Below are 14,987 nucleotides of genomic sequence, written 5' to 3'. Positions count from 1 at the left end.
CGGGGCTCGCCGGGACACTCCCCCGCGCCGTCCCCGCCCGCGCCGGCGGCTCCGCTCCGGCGGCTCCGCTCCGGTCTTGGGCACAGTCCCCGTCGCTGCTGCCGCCGGGCTCCGCCTCAGCGCCGAGAGCTGCGCCCGTGAGTGCCGGGCCGGGCGGGAGGCGCGGGGACGAGCGCCCGGGGCTGCCCCGGCTCGGGGGCGGTGGTGCGGGGCGGGGGCCGCAGCCGCGGTGGGGAGCGCGTTACGGGGCGGGCAGCGGGGCAGGTGCCGGGCCGGGCTCCCGGGGCCGGGCCGGACTCCCGGGGCCGTTCCGGGCCGGGCACAGGGAGCGGAGGGCCCGTGATTGGGCGGGGATGGGACAGGTGTTATGGGGGTCCTGTCCGCGGTCGGGCTCGGGGAGGGCGCAGTGGGGATGCCCTGGTGGGAGCCGCGGTGCCCGGCGGTGATTTCTGGGAGGGAGGGTCTGGGACCCATGGGCTTCGCTCCGGGCGGGGAGGGGAGCGGGTCCTGCTGCCCCACGGGGAGAGGAGGCAGAGCTGGGAGTCTGTTTTGGGATGGGGGTGAGGCCGTGGCCTCTTGGGTCACTTGCGGGGAGAGAGGCAGAACGGGTTCATTTCCAGCGTCTTTGCTGAATCACTGTGATCCGGTGGAGAGTTCTTTTACCACGAACTCGTTGGCTCCTATGGGATGGAAACGGCTGTTTCTCGGCTCTTGCTGAAGCCCTGAATCCCACTCTGGGCTTTCGGGGGGGATCTTGACGGGATTTCTGTCCCATCTTGCTGTCACTCCTTGGTCCGTGTGTGTGCTAAGCCCCATCAGTGTGTGCAGGGAGGCTCGGTGTTTCTGACACCTGCCTGCCGCCAAAACTGTTCAGAGGCGTTGTTTCCTCATTGGAAAAACACTGGTTAATATCACAGAAGCAAAGTACATGGATAAACCCCAATTATTATCACAAGTCCTGGAAGCGTGGGTGCCCTGGGTTGCTTCAGCAGGACCAGGCTGGATATAAGAGTCTTCCTTTGGGTCTCTGATAGGAGGGCCAAAGTCATACTGGGATGTGAGCTCTTCCAACAAGAAGCAATTAAAATAAAGGTTTGAAATCTGGACTTAGGATGTTGTAGAGCTCCTTGGGAGGGAGGAGGGAAGGAAACTTCAGGAGCTTGGAATTTATAGTGACGCAATTAAAAATAAAGGAGTAAAAATGCTGAGTGGCTGGCGTGAGCATTTTCCCATCCTGCCTGAGGTAAAGACTGAGTATTAGTAAAAAACAGCTCAAGAAAAGCAAGAACTAAGTTAACTTCTAATAAACTGCATTTGTCATTATAAACTGGACTTGTAGAAGGTGATAGGTGCTTTCTTTAGTGAAGCCGATCTGCTGAACTACCAGAAGATCTGGTAACTAGTTGTTTTGAGAGTGCTCCTCCTCCTCACTCCCCTGGTTAGGGTGGCATAGAGCTGGAGCTCAGGGGTTGCTCTGCAGACCCTCAGCTCACTGTAGTTCGGTGGACAACAGTCAGCACTGGTGCTGCTCAGTGTTTGTCAGTTCAGGTGAGTCACCAATAATTTACAGTAAGAACTTGCCTTTCAAATGTTCTGACTGGCTGGGAAAGAGAGAGGTTGTCCCTGTACAGTGTAACTATGCTGGGGGATGGAGTTTCTTCTCATCTTGTGAGATCTTACGTGTGAGAGGCAGGGAGCTCACAAAGGGGGTGAGTAGCTAAAATGCCAAGTGTATGTTGGAGTCTTACCTTGCTCTTTTAAATTTTTAAGTTGCCATTGCTAGAATTCCTTCCATCTCTCTATTGACCTAGAAATCAAAGGTAATGCTTGAAGTTAAACAGTCTGTGCTATAATATAGTTACCAAACTGTCCATGGAAGACTATTGCTACAAGTGAATCCCTTAATTCTTTTGTTTGAAAAACTAGATGAAGAACATTCAGAGCAAATCAGGTGGTCTGTGCCTCTTGACTTACAACTGCTGGGTGTATTTCTGCTCTTCCTTTGAGTACCTGTGTTACACCAGTGCCGGGGGTCTCACCAGGAGCGGTGGTAGCCTGTAGTCCCAGCAGTGCAAATGCCTGGCAGTGCTACTGGCATCCCCTGGCCTGGCCTGAGCTTGTGTCTCTGTGTGTGTGTGTGTGTGTGTGTTTCCCCAGATGCAGATGTTCATCTGACTCTTAAATGCTTTCTTTGAATTTCAGCTTGCAAACTGGTTTGCAGCTCTGTTCTGGGAGAAGCCCTGCTGAAGTTAGTGGCACTACCTGTTGCAGCAGTGTTGCTGATAAACAGCCTTGTAATCCTCTGAGTCATAACATATGAAATAAGAGTGAGCGTTTTATAAATGCAGGTATCCAGTTTGGTGTGTCGAGTGTAAAGTGATGACTTGAGTCGTTTTCTCGCTTCTCATTGTGCCATTCCAGTTCTGGCTGTACTGGGCTGTGGCAGGAGCCCCAGTGACCGTGTCACTGCTGTGTGTCCTCTCCCTGCATGCAGAGCAGTGTCACGACAGCAGGACTGTGGTTTGACACCATCCGTGCACTTCTGCTCCTACCAGAGAGGGACATCCCGTTTGGCTTAACTGTGTCAGCAATTTGTCTGACTGAATTTCACTTCAAGTATTTTTTGTGGTTATTAAATATAGGCTGCCTTGGGATATGACTGTGTCTTGTCTGTAATTTGCTGTCTGGACAGGAGTAGCTGCATTGGCAGGGCTATCCCTGTGTGCAGTCCATTGATGTGTGACACAAGGACAGAGCTGGCTTGAGGCTGCCTGTGCTGGGAGATGGATGGAGTGTCTGCCCACCCCCACTGATGATCACTGTATTCCATTCAGGAAGATTTAAAGCATTGTTAAAAGGGCACATGTCATGAAGGGCGTCCATCTTCAGCCTTGCTGTGATGTGGTTGGTGATTAGCTCAGGTTGTACCCAGACTAAGCTACTTTCACCTGTGAAGTTGTCTAGAAATTCAGAGCTCCCAGGCTGATGAGGGAAGTAGTGAATAGTTGGGATCACACTAGGGCATTTTAGGATGGCCTCCTGCTATCATCCTTTCATGCGGCGCATCTCGTTCCAGCACTGGTTTTCTGGGGAGGCCTGTGTGTGCCTTGTGGTTCTGGGTCCTTACGCAAAGGTCACCGAGATTTCTCCCTGCCCCTTCTATGTTGAGGGCTAGGTTTGTTTCCGATAATTGCTCTTGTAAATTATTCACTCCAGTGTTACTCCGCAGTGCTGTGATCAAAGATTAAATCATGCCTTTGCACAGGCTTGCAGTGTCATTCTCTTTCTTTCCCTCATGAAGTCTTGATTCATCTGTAGTGGACTTACATGCTTAACAAAATAACATCATATTTACCAGTTAAAATAACACTGATGGACATCTCTCTCTGTCTTTGAAATATCCTGGATGTGTAATTTGAGTTAATTTTATTAAGACTGCAGATCTCTTCTGTCATGATTACTGGCGAGGTTTCTGGCTGGCTGCATCATTTCACTTTCAAGTGAGTATCAGAAACCTGTACCAGTCTCATATGGTTTTAATGCATCTGCGTGTTATCCTCATCTTGTACTTGACCAGAATAGCACCTTCAAGGGCTGGAATTTAAAAAGTCTGGTTTATTGCTAAAAGTTTACAAACTGTACTTGAGTGACAGTTCAAAAAAAACCAACCCAAGAAATCAAACGAAACCAAAACAACAAAAGAAAAAAAAACAACAAAAAAACCAACCCTGAAAGAATTCACTTCTTGATTTGTAAGCAGTTAAAAAAAATAATTACAGAGGTTGGCAAAAGAGCTGGTGTTCCAGGTTTATCTGCTGTTGGGGGGTGTGCTTTAATGTACTCTCTTGAGGCATGCTGTGTCTCTAATTTGTAAAAATAGGATCCTGGTATGACTTGTTCTGTATCTTAGTATTCCTAAGTCTTCTGTTGTCTGACCTCACTATTTTCATACACTGATTTTGGTTTTTTTACTCTTTAATCCACCTGAGATGCAGCTGAGGCTATGCTTGTGCTGCTGGGTCCCAAAGACCTGACCTGCTGGACACTGTTTAGCTCAGGCTGTGGATTTGGGCAGGGCAGCAGAGCACAGAGAGGTGGGATGTACTGCCTTGTTCTGTGGTGAATGAAACCAACCTCATTTCATAGGATTGATAAGGGCAAGTTATCTTACTTGGTTGGGAATTAACTGTGAACCTTCAGTTGTTTTGGAATGTGGGGCTCTGGCTTGGCTAAGTCTTTGTGCTGTCTTTAGCTGGGTGGCTGTATTTTGAAGTTTGTTAGTAAAGAGGATGGGACCAGAATCTTGGGAACTGTGTGGTCTTTTAAGATGTAAAAATAAAGCTGAGAAGCTCTACCCTACTTAAAACAGGCTGACCTAAATTTTCAGCAATTCTAGCAGAGAGGCAGGCTCTGGGTAGGAATAAAGGCTTACTGACGACTGGCTTCCCTGTCCTTCCCTGGCTTGACATGGTTGACAGGCCACCTTTGGCAAATCAACAGTGGTGTCTGAGGTCATTCACTTCCCCCTTCCCCGAGTTGCACAACCTGGCTGTGGATTTGCCTTGTGCTCATATGGACAGTCCCCTTGTTATGCAAGTCAACAGTTCAGCATCTTCTGGGAAGTCACAGCATGAATCTCTTCTCAAATTGCTTTTGTTGGAGTGTGTTGACAACATGTTAGATGTCCTCTGGCTTGTCCCTGCAGAGATTGCTTTTGAGAGTAGGTGTCTGGGAAGTCCATTCATACTCTTTGTCTGTAGATTAATGTTCTTGCTATCAGTTGCACTTCTCCACTACTGAATTATTAATTCTGCAGTGAGAGTTTTTTTCTTCTTAGTGTTCATTGACTTCCATGCATGATTTATTCTTCTGAGCAGTTTGAAACTGGAGCATGGGAATGTTGACTAATATTAATGGATCGCATGTGTGACCTCAGAGGTGGCTAAAGAAGCTTTTTTTAATTGGGAAAATGACATCTGTCTTTCAAAATAGTCAGTTTCCCAGGTGAAAGGTTGCTTGTGCAGTTGTATTACCCTCAGAGGTACATTGCTTGTTATTCAAGAAAACTGGGATGTTCAGGCAACTGGTGGAATGGTTACCTGTGTGCTTCAGAGACAGTCCTGTGGGTAGCGTGATGGGAGAAGGGGGAAAAAGTGGGTTTGCAGATTCTCCTGCTAATGTGACTTTGTAGCTGAATGCTTTCCTGGCAGAGAGCCTGCCTTTGACTGGAAAGCATTCCCCTTGGTGTTCTTGTAGGTACTGATGGTCTGCCATGTTTTGTTCTGTGTTTGTGTGTGCTTTTTCCTGCAGGGAGGTAAGAGGAGGGGAATCGTATATCCTTTCAGCAGCCTTCTGTTTAACTTGGAATACCACAGTTCAAGCACTTGAACAGATGGATAATGGAGACTGGGGATATATGGTGAGTGCAAGTGTGCGCTGTGTGCTACAACTGGGCTTCCGAGGTCTTGCAGCAAAAATCCTTCCAGATCTGCCTTCTGTAGATCCAGAGCTTCAGTCGTGAGAGGGAAATCTATGCCTGTTAAAACAGCCTTACAACAGCTTACTCACCTTCCTTGGAGTGCTGCACCTCCTGTGCAGTTTGTGGGCAGTGCCCAGGTTCACATTTCCTAGGGACAATCAGCCAGGACTGAACTGATGCCTTGAGCTCACTGCTATCGTTTTCCTAACACAAAGGCCAAAAATAGTTTGTGCTTTCTACTTATCATTTTAAGGACTTTGTCATTTTATTTATAAAGAAAAATATTTTTCCTTGTAAATCTTGTCTCAAACTAGACAAGCACATCTTATTTTCCTCCCCTTCTCATTCTGCTGCCATGCATATGTCTCTTTTCTCTGGCTGGCTGCAGTCCTGGTTGTTAGAGTTGGTGGCCAGATGGGATTTATGTTCCTTTCTCTCTTGCTTCCTCATGTGCTATCTGGAATCTGATGCAGACTGGTTTGTGCTCTGGCCCCCTCTTCTATGAGACATGCTAATTTATTAATAAATATTTCTTTCTAGAGTTAAAAGCTGAAAGTTCTTTTTTCCCCTTGCCTGTTTTAATGAAGCCTCTGAACCAAAGCATGGATTATTTTGATTGTGAGCTCTTGGACCTATGTTTAAACTTGCATCGTCTTCCTCTTTTGAGGGAGAAAAAGAGGCTTAACATTTGTTTGGCTGATTTTTTTCTTTTTTTTTTTGGTTTTGGTTTTGTTCTAGAATGAGAGACAGATTGTGAAAGTAGGGAACATAGCTGGGCCTCATTCTGACTAACTTGTTCTTCAGGAAATTTCTCTGTTCTCATTTCCCCATCTGTAGAATAGGAAGAAACTTGCTGCCCAAATGCAAAACTTGCTCCTGTGACAGTAGCTCAGTTGTTAAGATTTCTAAAGCATTCTGGAAATGTGTGTTCTGCATGCTAAGTATCATCCTGTCTAGTTGCCAGTTGTGCCTTGTTGCTAGGTGGCTTGGATTTGTTCAGGTTGGAACAGCCCTTAGAGGCACGGAACAGGAGAAGTGTGATTCTCTCCAGTTTCCCAGCAGTATTTGCCATGTGTGTCAGTGAGGTGATCGAATCTTCTTGTTGGGGCTTGATAAACTCTCCAATTTCTCTCTTTCTAGATGACTGATCCAGTCACGCTAAATGTGGGTGGACACATGTATACGACCTCCCTCACAACTCTAACGAGATATCCTGACTCAATGCTCGGGGCCATGTTCAGGGGAGACTTCCCCACTGCCAGGGACTCTCAGGGCAATTACTTTATTGACAGAGATGGACCACTTTTCCGTTATGTTCTTAACTTTTTAAGGACCTCAGAGCTCACTTTGCCACTGGACTTCAAGGAGTTTGACCTGCTCCGGAAGGAAGCGGACTTCTATCAGATTGAACCCTTAATTCAGTGTCTTAATGACCCCAAGCCTCTGTATCCTGTGGATACCTTTGAGGAGGTGGTGGAGCTGTCCAGCACCCGCAAGCTTTCCAAGTACTCCAACCCGGTGGCTGTGATCATCACGCAGCTCACCATCACGACGAAAGTCCATGCACTACTGGAAGGCATTTCAAACCACTTCACCAAGTGGAATAAGCACATGATGGACACCAGGGACTGCCAGGTGTCCTTCACCTTTGGGCCATGTGATTACCACCAGGAAGTGTCGCTCCGAGTCCATCTCATGGAGTACATCACAAAGCAAGGCTTCACGATCAGGAACACCAGAGTCCATCACATGAGCGAGCGTGCCAATGAAAACACAGTGGAGCATAACTGGACTTTCTGTAGACTGGCACGGAAAACAGATGACTGATTCTGACTCCACAGGAGCCACTTCAGTGATTAGCAACTTAATTGGACAGTAAACCCAAGAGAGTCTGGATTTTGACTAAAGCAACAATATGGGCTTTTTTTATACGACTATTTATTGTTTATCAGTGAGGACTGGAGGAGTTTCATTCTCTAGCAGCTCAGTTCTTTTGTGCAGTTCAGAAAAAAAACCGTGCATGTGCCTGTTCAGTCAAGACACCTTTTTGTTTGAAAGAGGGAGTCCAAAGAATTAGTACGATAGGGTATTTTGTGTCATTAACACAATTCTCTGACTCAACTCAAAGTGCTAAAATTACCTCTTGTTTAAATGGTTTCTAATCCATCTAATGCTATGACACTGGGAGCAAGAAACAAAAAAGATTTTAAAATGCAGTTGGGGGAGAAGCTGCTATTGTGTAGACTAATTTAGTTTATAAATCAATAAACAGTATTGTAATATTCTAGGAAAACAAATCCCACCCTTTAAAAGTACTTGATAAGTACAGTTTCTTACAGTTATGACAACTGTTTCTTTCTATGCATATAAATCAAGCAACCAAATATTATCTGTAGCCATGGAAATATGATTACAAATATTTATATTGGATTCTAAATGCAAAGTGTCCCTGTGGTAGAATTCATATTTTTAATGCCTGGTGCAATATTATTCCCAAGTGTAATGCCTGCCAGAAGAAGCTAATAAAAATGTGAAATACAGAATACTGTTTTGTATTTTCTTTTTGTCTTTTAGAACTCTCATACTTCAAAAAACAAACCCAACCAAACAAAAAACCCCACACCCAAATCCTGGTTTTTTGTGCTGCAGAGTAGTTCAGGTGTTCTGGTACGGCCCTGTTTTCTTCCATTAATGATGTAATTTGTTCCTTTTTATGTTAATCAGATGATTAAAATGTCTTTATTATAGACAAAGCCTGTATTCTGAAAACTGCTTTAGATTGATAGATGGCGAATATTTGTACTGGCTAAAGGGGTAGGGATGGAGGGAACACAGAGCCTAAATACTTGTAGCTGCTAATAGAGTTGCCTGGTTTGTCAGCACTTTATCTACTGACTTTATATATATAATTTTAACTGCAGAAAGCTTTTTCTGGTGATGTTCAAGTCAAGGCACTCAAGTTCTTTGGCTTTATTCAATTTCATATAGGCATTTCTACTTATCCTGGTCCCTTCGTCGTAGTTTTTAATAGAATTTCTGGTTATGCTCTAACTTGATTGCAGCTGGGAGCTTTCCATCACATATCTGGCTCTAAAGTCCTGTCTTGGGGGGTATTTCTCTGTCATATTTTGTCTCTTCATACATTGCAGGTTTTTGACTTATGTAATAAGAGCAGCAGTGAGAGCTTTATTCTTGCTATCAAGGAGGGAAGAGAAGCAGAACTGATGAAGCTCAGGAAAAGTTGTTTCTTTCTTGCAACATGTGGTAAGAAATATCCATGTTAACTGGCATTGAATTATAATCACAAGATGTTCCTTGCAACACTTCATTTACTAGCAAATTAATGACTGGCCTGGATCAGCCTGCTCTTTCCATAATTATGAAGTATAATAATTAAGAGAAGCAGTATTCCAAATAATACACTTTATTGGAGCTCAGGATTTATAGAAAGACAGTATGAGCAGCTCTAGTAATGGGAAGGTAAATTCTGCAGACTGGAGATGGCATCAGCTTTGTCTGCATCTTCATTAGGCAGGAATATTCCAGTACTGAGCAAATCAAGAGCTATTTTAATTGTCAAAACAGATGTGCTTTCTAATACACTTTCTGATCGAAGAGAAGAACTTGTTCCTAAAAATGCAGGATCGTAATTTCACTGTGGATTTTTCAGTGAAGTTGGTTGGTTTGGGTTTTTTTGAAGGCACTGTATGGTTATAACACACTGAGAGAGGGTTCACAGTGTGGTGGCATTTTTTTTTTTCTCAATCATCATGTAGTAGATTTAGAAAAAGAATAAGAAAGCCAAATGCGAGAGTTTTGATGCTGTCAAGACACTTGATAGAAAGGATAGAAAACAGTGAACCCTGGACCATTCCTGACTAGATTGTCTCACAGCAGCGGGTACCACTCAGCGCTGTTGGCATCTGTCTAATTGCAAATGGCTGGCTGAGAATCTTTCCTACTTGTTGTAACTGTAAGTAAGCAACTGATTACTGATTATTAATTCTGATTAGTCATTACTGATGCTTCATAAATGTACTGCTGCACAAAGAACAAGAGGAAATGCATGCCCTTCACTTGGAACATGGTCTTCATAATTTCGATAGTGTGTTATGCAGAAGTGGCTTCAAATACCTCTCGTAGGCTGGGCTCATCTGTTCAGAAAGAGAATGTGGAAGGGAATTAATGGCAATTAAGACGGGAAAGGCTGTAATTTTTTTCTTAAGAACAATCTCTGAAATACAGAAAGCTACGCTATTAAAAAAAAACCCAACCAACAAACCACCAGCTACTTCAACTATATGTAAGATCTTTTCCCCTATATGTGCTGTTCTTCATAACCAGCACACCATACTCATCCCAAAGGGGACAGCATACTATTTAACCTCAGAAAATATGCTTGGAGTTGAATGTTTGCTGAAGGCAAATTTTGTGTTCAGCTGTAGCATTTCAAAGGGATACTGATTACCACAGTAAAAATCTCACTCAAGGCCAAATGAGTTTCAAACAGAGCAATACATGTTTACATCACACATAATTTTACATTACTCCACAGTATGGATGAATTGAGAAAGCAAAGTGCTAAAGACCATGAAGGATCAAATTGCCTTGTTTAGCACTTACACTCTTTCTGATTAAACATATTATTAGAACTCCCAAGTTTTGCACTAGTAAAAGTATCAGTGTATAGAAAATACCCTGCCTTTAGTGCTGTTCCATAATAAGTAAATACACTTTTATTTTAGCTTATTCTGTACAATGTGATACAAATCCGTGAAACAAAGAGGAATTAAAAGCTCTTGTCTCGCATCTATATTGCTTTTGTTAGAAGAGAAGCAGTTTCTGGTCTGGCTGCTGGGGAAGCTGCCCAGCTCTAGTTCATCCCTACCTGGTTGGTGGGTGACTTCTGAGCCCACTCGTAGAGCCGCTGGTAAACCTGCCCATCATAGCTGCCCAGTGCAGAGTTCAGGGTCTTGTCTGTGAAGTCAAAAGCGTCCACCAGTGGAACAGCGTCCTTCCTACGGAGCACAGGAGTCACATTCCTGTTACTGAGAGGGTACTGCTTTGCAAGATGGGAAAATAAACTTGAAAGTCATTTGCCCAGGTTTCTCCTGGAAAGCTTGTGCCTGTAGGTTACGGGGGTTCTGGGGTCCAGTCGGGACGGCCGGACGTAGACGGTGACGGATGGAGACGAGAGATCTCTATAGGCAGGTCTTGGGACACAGCCGGTTTATTGTAAAGGGCGTGGGTATTGGGGCACTGCTCAGAGCTGGTAGACTCAGCTCTGAGCAGGCCCAAGAGAGCAAGAGAGTGAACGGGTGAGAGAGAGAGAGAGAGAGAGAGTAGGAGCAAGAGTAGAAGTGGAAGAGAGGAATGAATAGAAGAGAGAATGAATAGAAGTGAGAATGAGAATTGAGAATGAGAAAATCTGAAGTCCTGGTTACAATACAATAAATCATCTTCTGCACTGAATATTCTAATTGTCACTAACCAATCTAATACAAGATACAAATCCTATAGCATTTACATACAGCCTATAAGAGTTCTTATATTACCATAGAGTGTTACATCTTAACTTCTAAAAACTACTCTTTGGACCCCTTCTGCTGAGCTAGTAGGGTCTGCTCTGACCCTTGGACCTGTTTGCAAGCAGAGGGTATTGTTCCATCAAGAGGGGATTACTTCAGTCGGCCATACCATTGTTTTCTAGTTGTTCAGTAACTAAGACCTGGTATTTCAAAAGTGGCTTTCATTTCGATGTTGCCTGTAGTTTTCATATTCCCAAAATCTTTTGTCAGGCAATCATATTTCCAAGGCTTTCCTGTTTCATCTTCCCCAACATCTCCCCCTTTTCGACGGACAATTAAGATATTAGACATAGTCTTACTCATCATTTTTTGCACACACTGAAGTATACAAGGTACTGCTACTAAAACTATAATTATTACTACTAGAATAATCAAGCCTATTTTACAGAGTTCCCTTAGCCAGGGTGCAAAGCTCCAACCATCAAACAAACTGTCTAGCCAAGACGGGTCATCTGTTGTAATTTGGTTAGCTAGGTCCCTTAGGTTTTGTAACTGTTTGTGAATGGAAACAGAATGATCGGATAAATTCATACAGCATAATCCTTCAAAATCTTCACAGCCATGCCCATGTGCTAATAAAAGATAATCAATGGCAGCTCTATTTTGTAAAGTGGCATGTCTGACTGCCTCTTCATCAGTTAACAAATCACTGATCATAGTAGAGGTGGCATTTACCTCCTTGCTGAGCCAACACCCCAACTTGTTTAACTGTTTTAGTGCAATTGAGGAACTTAACTGAGGAAGAAAAATGCTCGCAACAATTGATTTTTCAGAGTTCCAAGGATGAAAGTCACTATCACAGTCGCTCTCATACTGATGTCCCCAGGAAGATCTAATTTTTCTGTTTTTCTTTTTGATTACTTCTTTGACACTGGGAGCAATAATTGTAAGTTGTCCCAGAGCACAAGGGCCACCATCTATTTTTGAAGGTATACCTTGCCAGGCTCTGTCTCCACAGATGAGCCAAATTCCTCTAGGGAATCGAATAGGAAGTTTGTTAAAACGATCTGCATGAGGTTCGTCATATATAAGAAGCTTAGCTTGGTTGCACCAAGAAGTTACATTGCTATAAGCTGGGTGATATGGGGTAACATTTAAATGAGGACCGTTTTCTCCTAGAAAGTGAAAGAAATAGCAGGTATCCATAGTTAACGAGCCTAGGATTTCTAGCTCTTGAAGGTCAGATTTATCAATTTTAGAGTTATCAATATAAGTTTGGTGTTTATGGCTGGTAGTTGGAGAAATGTGATGATTATCACATGGCTAATACTTATCAAGAATAACATTACCAAAACCTTCTGGAAAAGGCATTCCAACTAAACAGGTTGAAAAAGGTTTGTCAGGGCTTGTGTCAGTGTTGGGGTTTTAGTTTAGTCTTAGGTTTTCCTGTTAAAGGAATTTTCTCCCATATGCATGTTGCTAGGGGACAAATAGCTGTACTTAAGAAAGACAAAAAAGGGGAGTGGGGCGGGCCTGGCTACTCTTTTGTCTACACCTGGGTGTGGGGACAGTTCGCTCTGAGCGTCCGGAGAGAGAAGCTGCAGAGAAAGGAGCTGCTGCTGCTTTCTTTTTGGCCGTTCTTTCTTCCTGCTGGAAGCAACGCTGGGACCCCAAAAGCCGCTTTTCCCTGCCCTGCTGGAGACCGAGCTGTGGCTGTCCTGCTCCGCTGCTGCTTCGAGCTTTCGCTACGCTGTAGCCCTGCTCGCCCTGCCTGCCTGGGCCTCCGTGGGTTTTTCCCATCTGGATACATCTCGTCTGCCACCCGGGATTTGCGTTCGTCCCTGCCATTCCAGCCTGCTGTTCCTGAGAGTCCGGGATCGGCTGCCCAGCGGTTTGTGAAGCCTTTGTTCCATCCCTTCCCGGGATCCCAGGGCACCAGAGCCGCGGGTTTCCCGAGCTCGCCCCGGAGCGCCCCCTGCAGCCTCGGGGGAACCATCGCACCTGCCCTGCTCACCGGGAGCCGCCAGCGCCCCTGCCGGCTGCGAGCGGAACTGCACCCGAGGGGAAAGGGCCTGACAGCCGAGAAGGCTGGCACTGGGTTTGTGATTGCTGTTACTGCCATAGTTGTTGTTGTTTTGTTTGACTGGTTATATACATATATATATAAAGAACTGTTATTCCTATTTCCCACATCTTTGCCTAAAGGCCCTTGATTTCAAAATATAATAACTTGGAGGGAAAAGGGGTTATATCTGCCACTTCAAGGGGGGCCTCTGCCTTCCTTAGCAGACACCTGTCTTTCAAAACCGAGACAGATCTTGGCGCCCAACGTGCGGCCTGAGGGCATTAAGAAATAGAGGTGAAAAAGGAATAACAGTTCCTGGATAACTTTATTTTGTGTGCTGGATATTGGAACCTTGTTAGGCAGCACTATGTGGTCTAGTTTACCCTGGTTTGGGTGGCATGTAGCCGTGGCTATATTCTTCCCCTTTGCAGCTCCTTACTTGAATATGGGTCCTCTGACTAAGGCTACCATTGCTGTTATCCAGCTTGCGTTATGGGTCGAGAAGGTGAGGAATTCATGGGTTTTTAACTTCCTCCGGAATGTGGGCACATGGATAAACAGCTATCACACACTGAGCACATGTTTTTGGGGTTATGTTAACAATGGTACCTTCTGTGAGGAAATGACACCAGGGGAAGTTTTCTCCCAACCCCTCAACCAGTTCTTTGGGCCCACCCCATCAATTTTCGAAGGGTTTAAATTCCCTCTGAATACTAACCATCTGCTGCTGATAGGCCTACTCTATTTAGCATTCAAGGATAAGTTGAGATTGGCTTGGATATCTACCCGGACACCAGCCCCAGAGACTAGAGATCCTGCCCCAGAACCTGACATGGCCCCAGAGAGTAGAGTTCCTACCCCAGAGCCTGATCCTGCCCCAGAGCCTGACACGGCCCCAGACACTAGAGATCCTACCCCAGAACCTGACACGGCCCCAGACACTAGAGATCCTACCCCAGAGCCAGAGCCTGCCACAGCCCCAGACACTAGAGATCCCGCCCCACAGACTGATACTGCCCAACAGTCCACCTCAGAAATGGACTACCCAAACTGGGTGGGGGTACTGGCAAAAGGGATGCAGGAGATGTGCCAAGAGATGGGTCAGGTGCGCAAGGAGATGTGCCAGGAGATGGGCCAGGTGCGCCAGGAGATATGCCAATTGCTAAGGGAATACACCTCCTCAGCTAGTGAAAAACCCTCTCCCTGCCCCAAAGAGGGTGAGTCCGATGGTGCAGCAGTGGAACCCACGGATGTTACAACCGTCCAGGCTTCAGCTGAACCACAAGGACAACCACAGCCAGCAGCAGTCGCCCCTGTGCAAAGGAGGAAGTATAAGACCAAATCAGTACGACCAGTTAATGATGATGGGCAACCAGGGCCCTCACAACCAGCAGGAGAGCCAGAGCCAGAAATCATTACTGAGTCCCTGTCGCACGACAGTCTCCGTGCTATGCGAAACGACATTGTGCGAAGGGGGCGTGAGCCTTATACCACCTGGCTGCTTCGGGTTTGGGACCTTATGGGCACAAGTGTGCAACTGGATAGTGGTGAGGCAAGGTATCTGGGATCGTTGACCCAGGACCCAGGTGTGGACCAGATATTTGTGAGGGAGCCAGGGCCTCTCTCTCTCTGGGAGCGGCTCTTAATGAGTGTGAGAGAAAGGTTCATTCACAAAGAAAGAATGCAGGAGTATCATCATAGAATGCAGTGGAAGACACTCGAGCAAGGGATCCAACAGCTAAGAGAGGTGGCAATATTAGAGGTACTCTTTGGGAAGGATGGACAGCATGATAATGACCCCGATAAGGTCAGGTGCACAGGACAGATGATGTGGAACCTGGCAAGGCTAGGGCCATCGCAATACACCACCTTCATTGCAACGATTGATGCTGACAATACCCGAGAAACAGTGGGC

The 14,987-nt window shown here is 45.5% G+C and overlaps 3 protein-coding genes across 7 annotated transcripts in view; 2 read left to right on the top strand and 1 right to left on the bottom strand.

Moving 5' to 3' along the window:
- PXK (PX domain containing serine/threonine kinase like) overlaps positions 1-14,987 on the top strand; it is a 67,963-nt gene that overhangs the window by 40,544 nt on the left and 12,432 nt on the right. For all 3 annotated transcript variants that reach the window (XR_007206103.1, XR_007206102.1, XR_007206101.1), the window contains exons 18-19: positions 5,311-5,419; positions 8,629-8,743. The gene's annotated coding sequence lies outside the window, so the exon portion shown is untranslated. The remainder of the gene's footprint in view (positions 1-5,310; positions 5,420-8,628; positions 8,744-14,987) is intronic.
- On the top strand, positions 4-8,022 carry KCTD6 (potassium channel tetramerization domain containing 6). Its single transcript, XM_048315716.1, has 4 exons — positions 4-137; positions 3,435-3,500; positions 5,311-5,419; positions 6,620-8,022. The coding sequence occupies exons 2-4, from the start codon at positions 3,454-3,456 to the stop codon at positions 7,304-7,306; spliced, it is 843 nt and encodes a 280-aa protein (XP_048171673.1). The 5' UTR covers positions 4-137; positions 3,435-3,453; the 3' UTR covers positions 7,307-8,022.
- ACOX2 (acyl-CoA oxidase 2) overlaps positions 8,888-14,987 on the bottom strand; it is a 30,757-nt gene continuing 24,657 nt past the window's right edge. For all 3 annotated transcript variants that reach the window (XM_048315703.1, XM_048315704.1, XM_048315705.1), the window contains exons 14-15: positions 10,368-10,497; positions 8,888-9,633 (exon numbers count right to left, since the gene is read on the bottom strand). In XM_048315703.1, the coding sequence (XP_048171660.1) occupies positions 9,571-9,633; positions 10,368-10,497 (193 nt within the window). In that variant the 3' untranslated portion in view covers positions 8,888-9,570. The remainder of the gene's footprint in view (positions 9,634-10,367; positions 10,498-14,987) is intronic.

This window comes from Corvus hawaiiensis, chromosome 11 (assembly GCF_020740725.1).
Source record: "Corvus hawaiiensis isolate bCorHaw1 chromosome 11, bCorHaw1.pri.cur, whole genome shotgun sequence".
Classification (NCBI taxonomy): domain Eukaryota; kingdom Metazoa; phylum Chordata; class Aves; order Passeriformes; family Corvidae; genus Corvus; species Corvus hawaiiensis.
The sequence above is the reverse complement of the archived record's forward strand: the minus strand, read 5'-3'. Positions and strand labels throughout refer to the sequence as shown.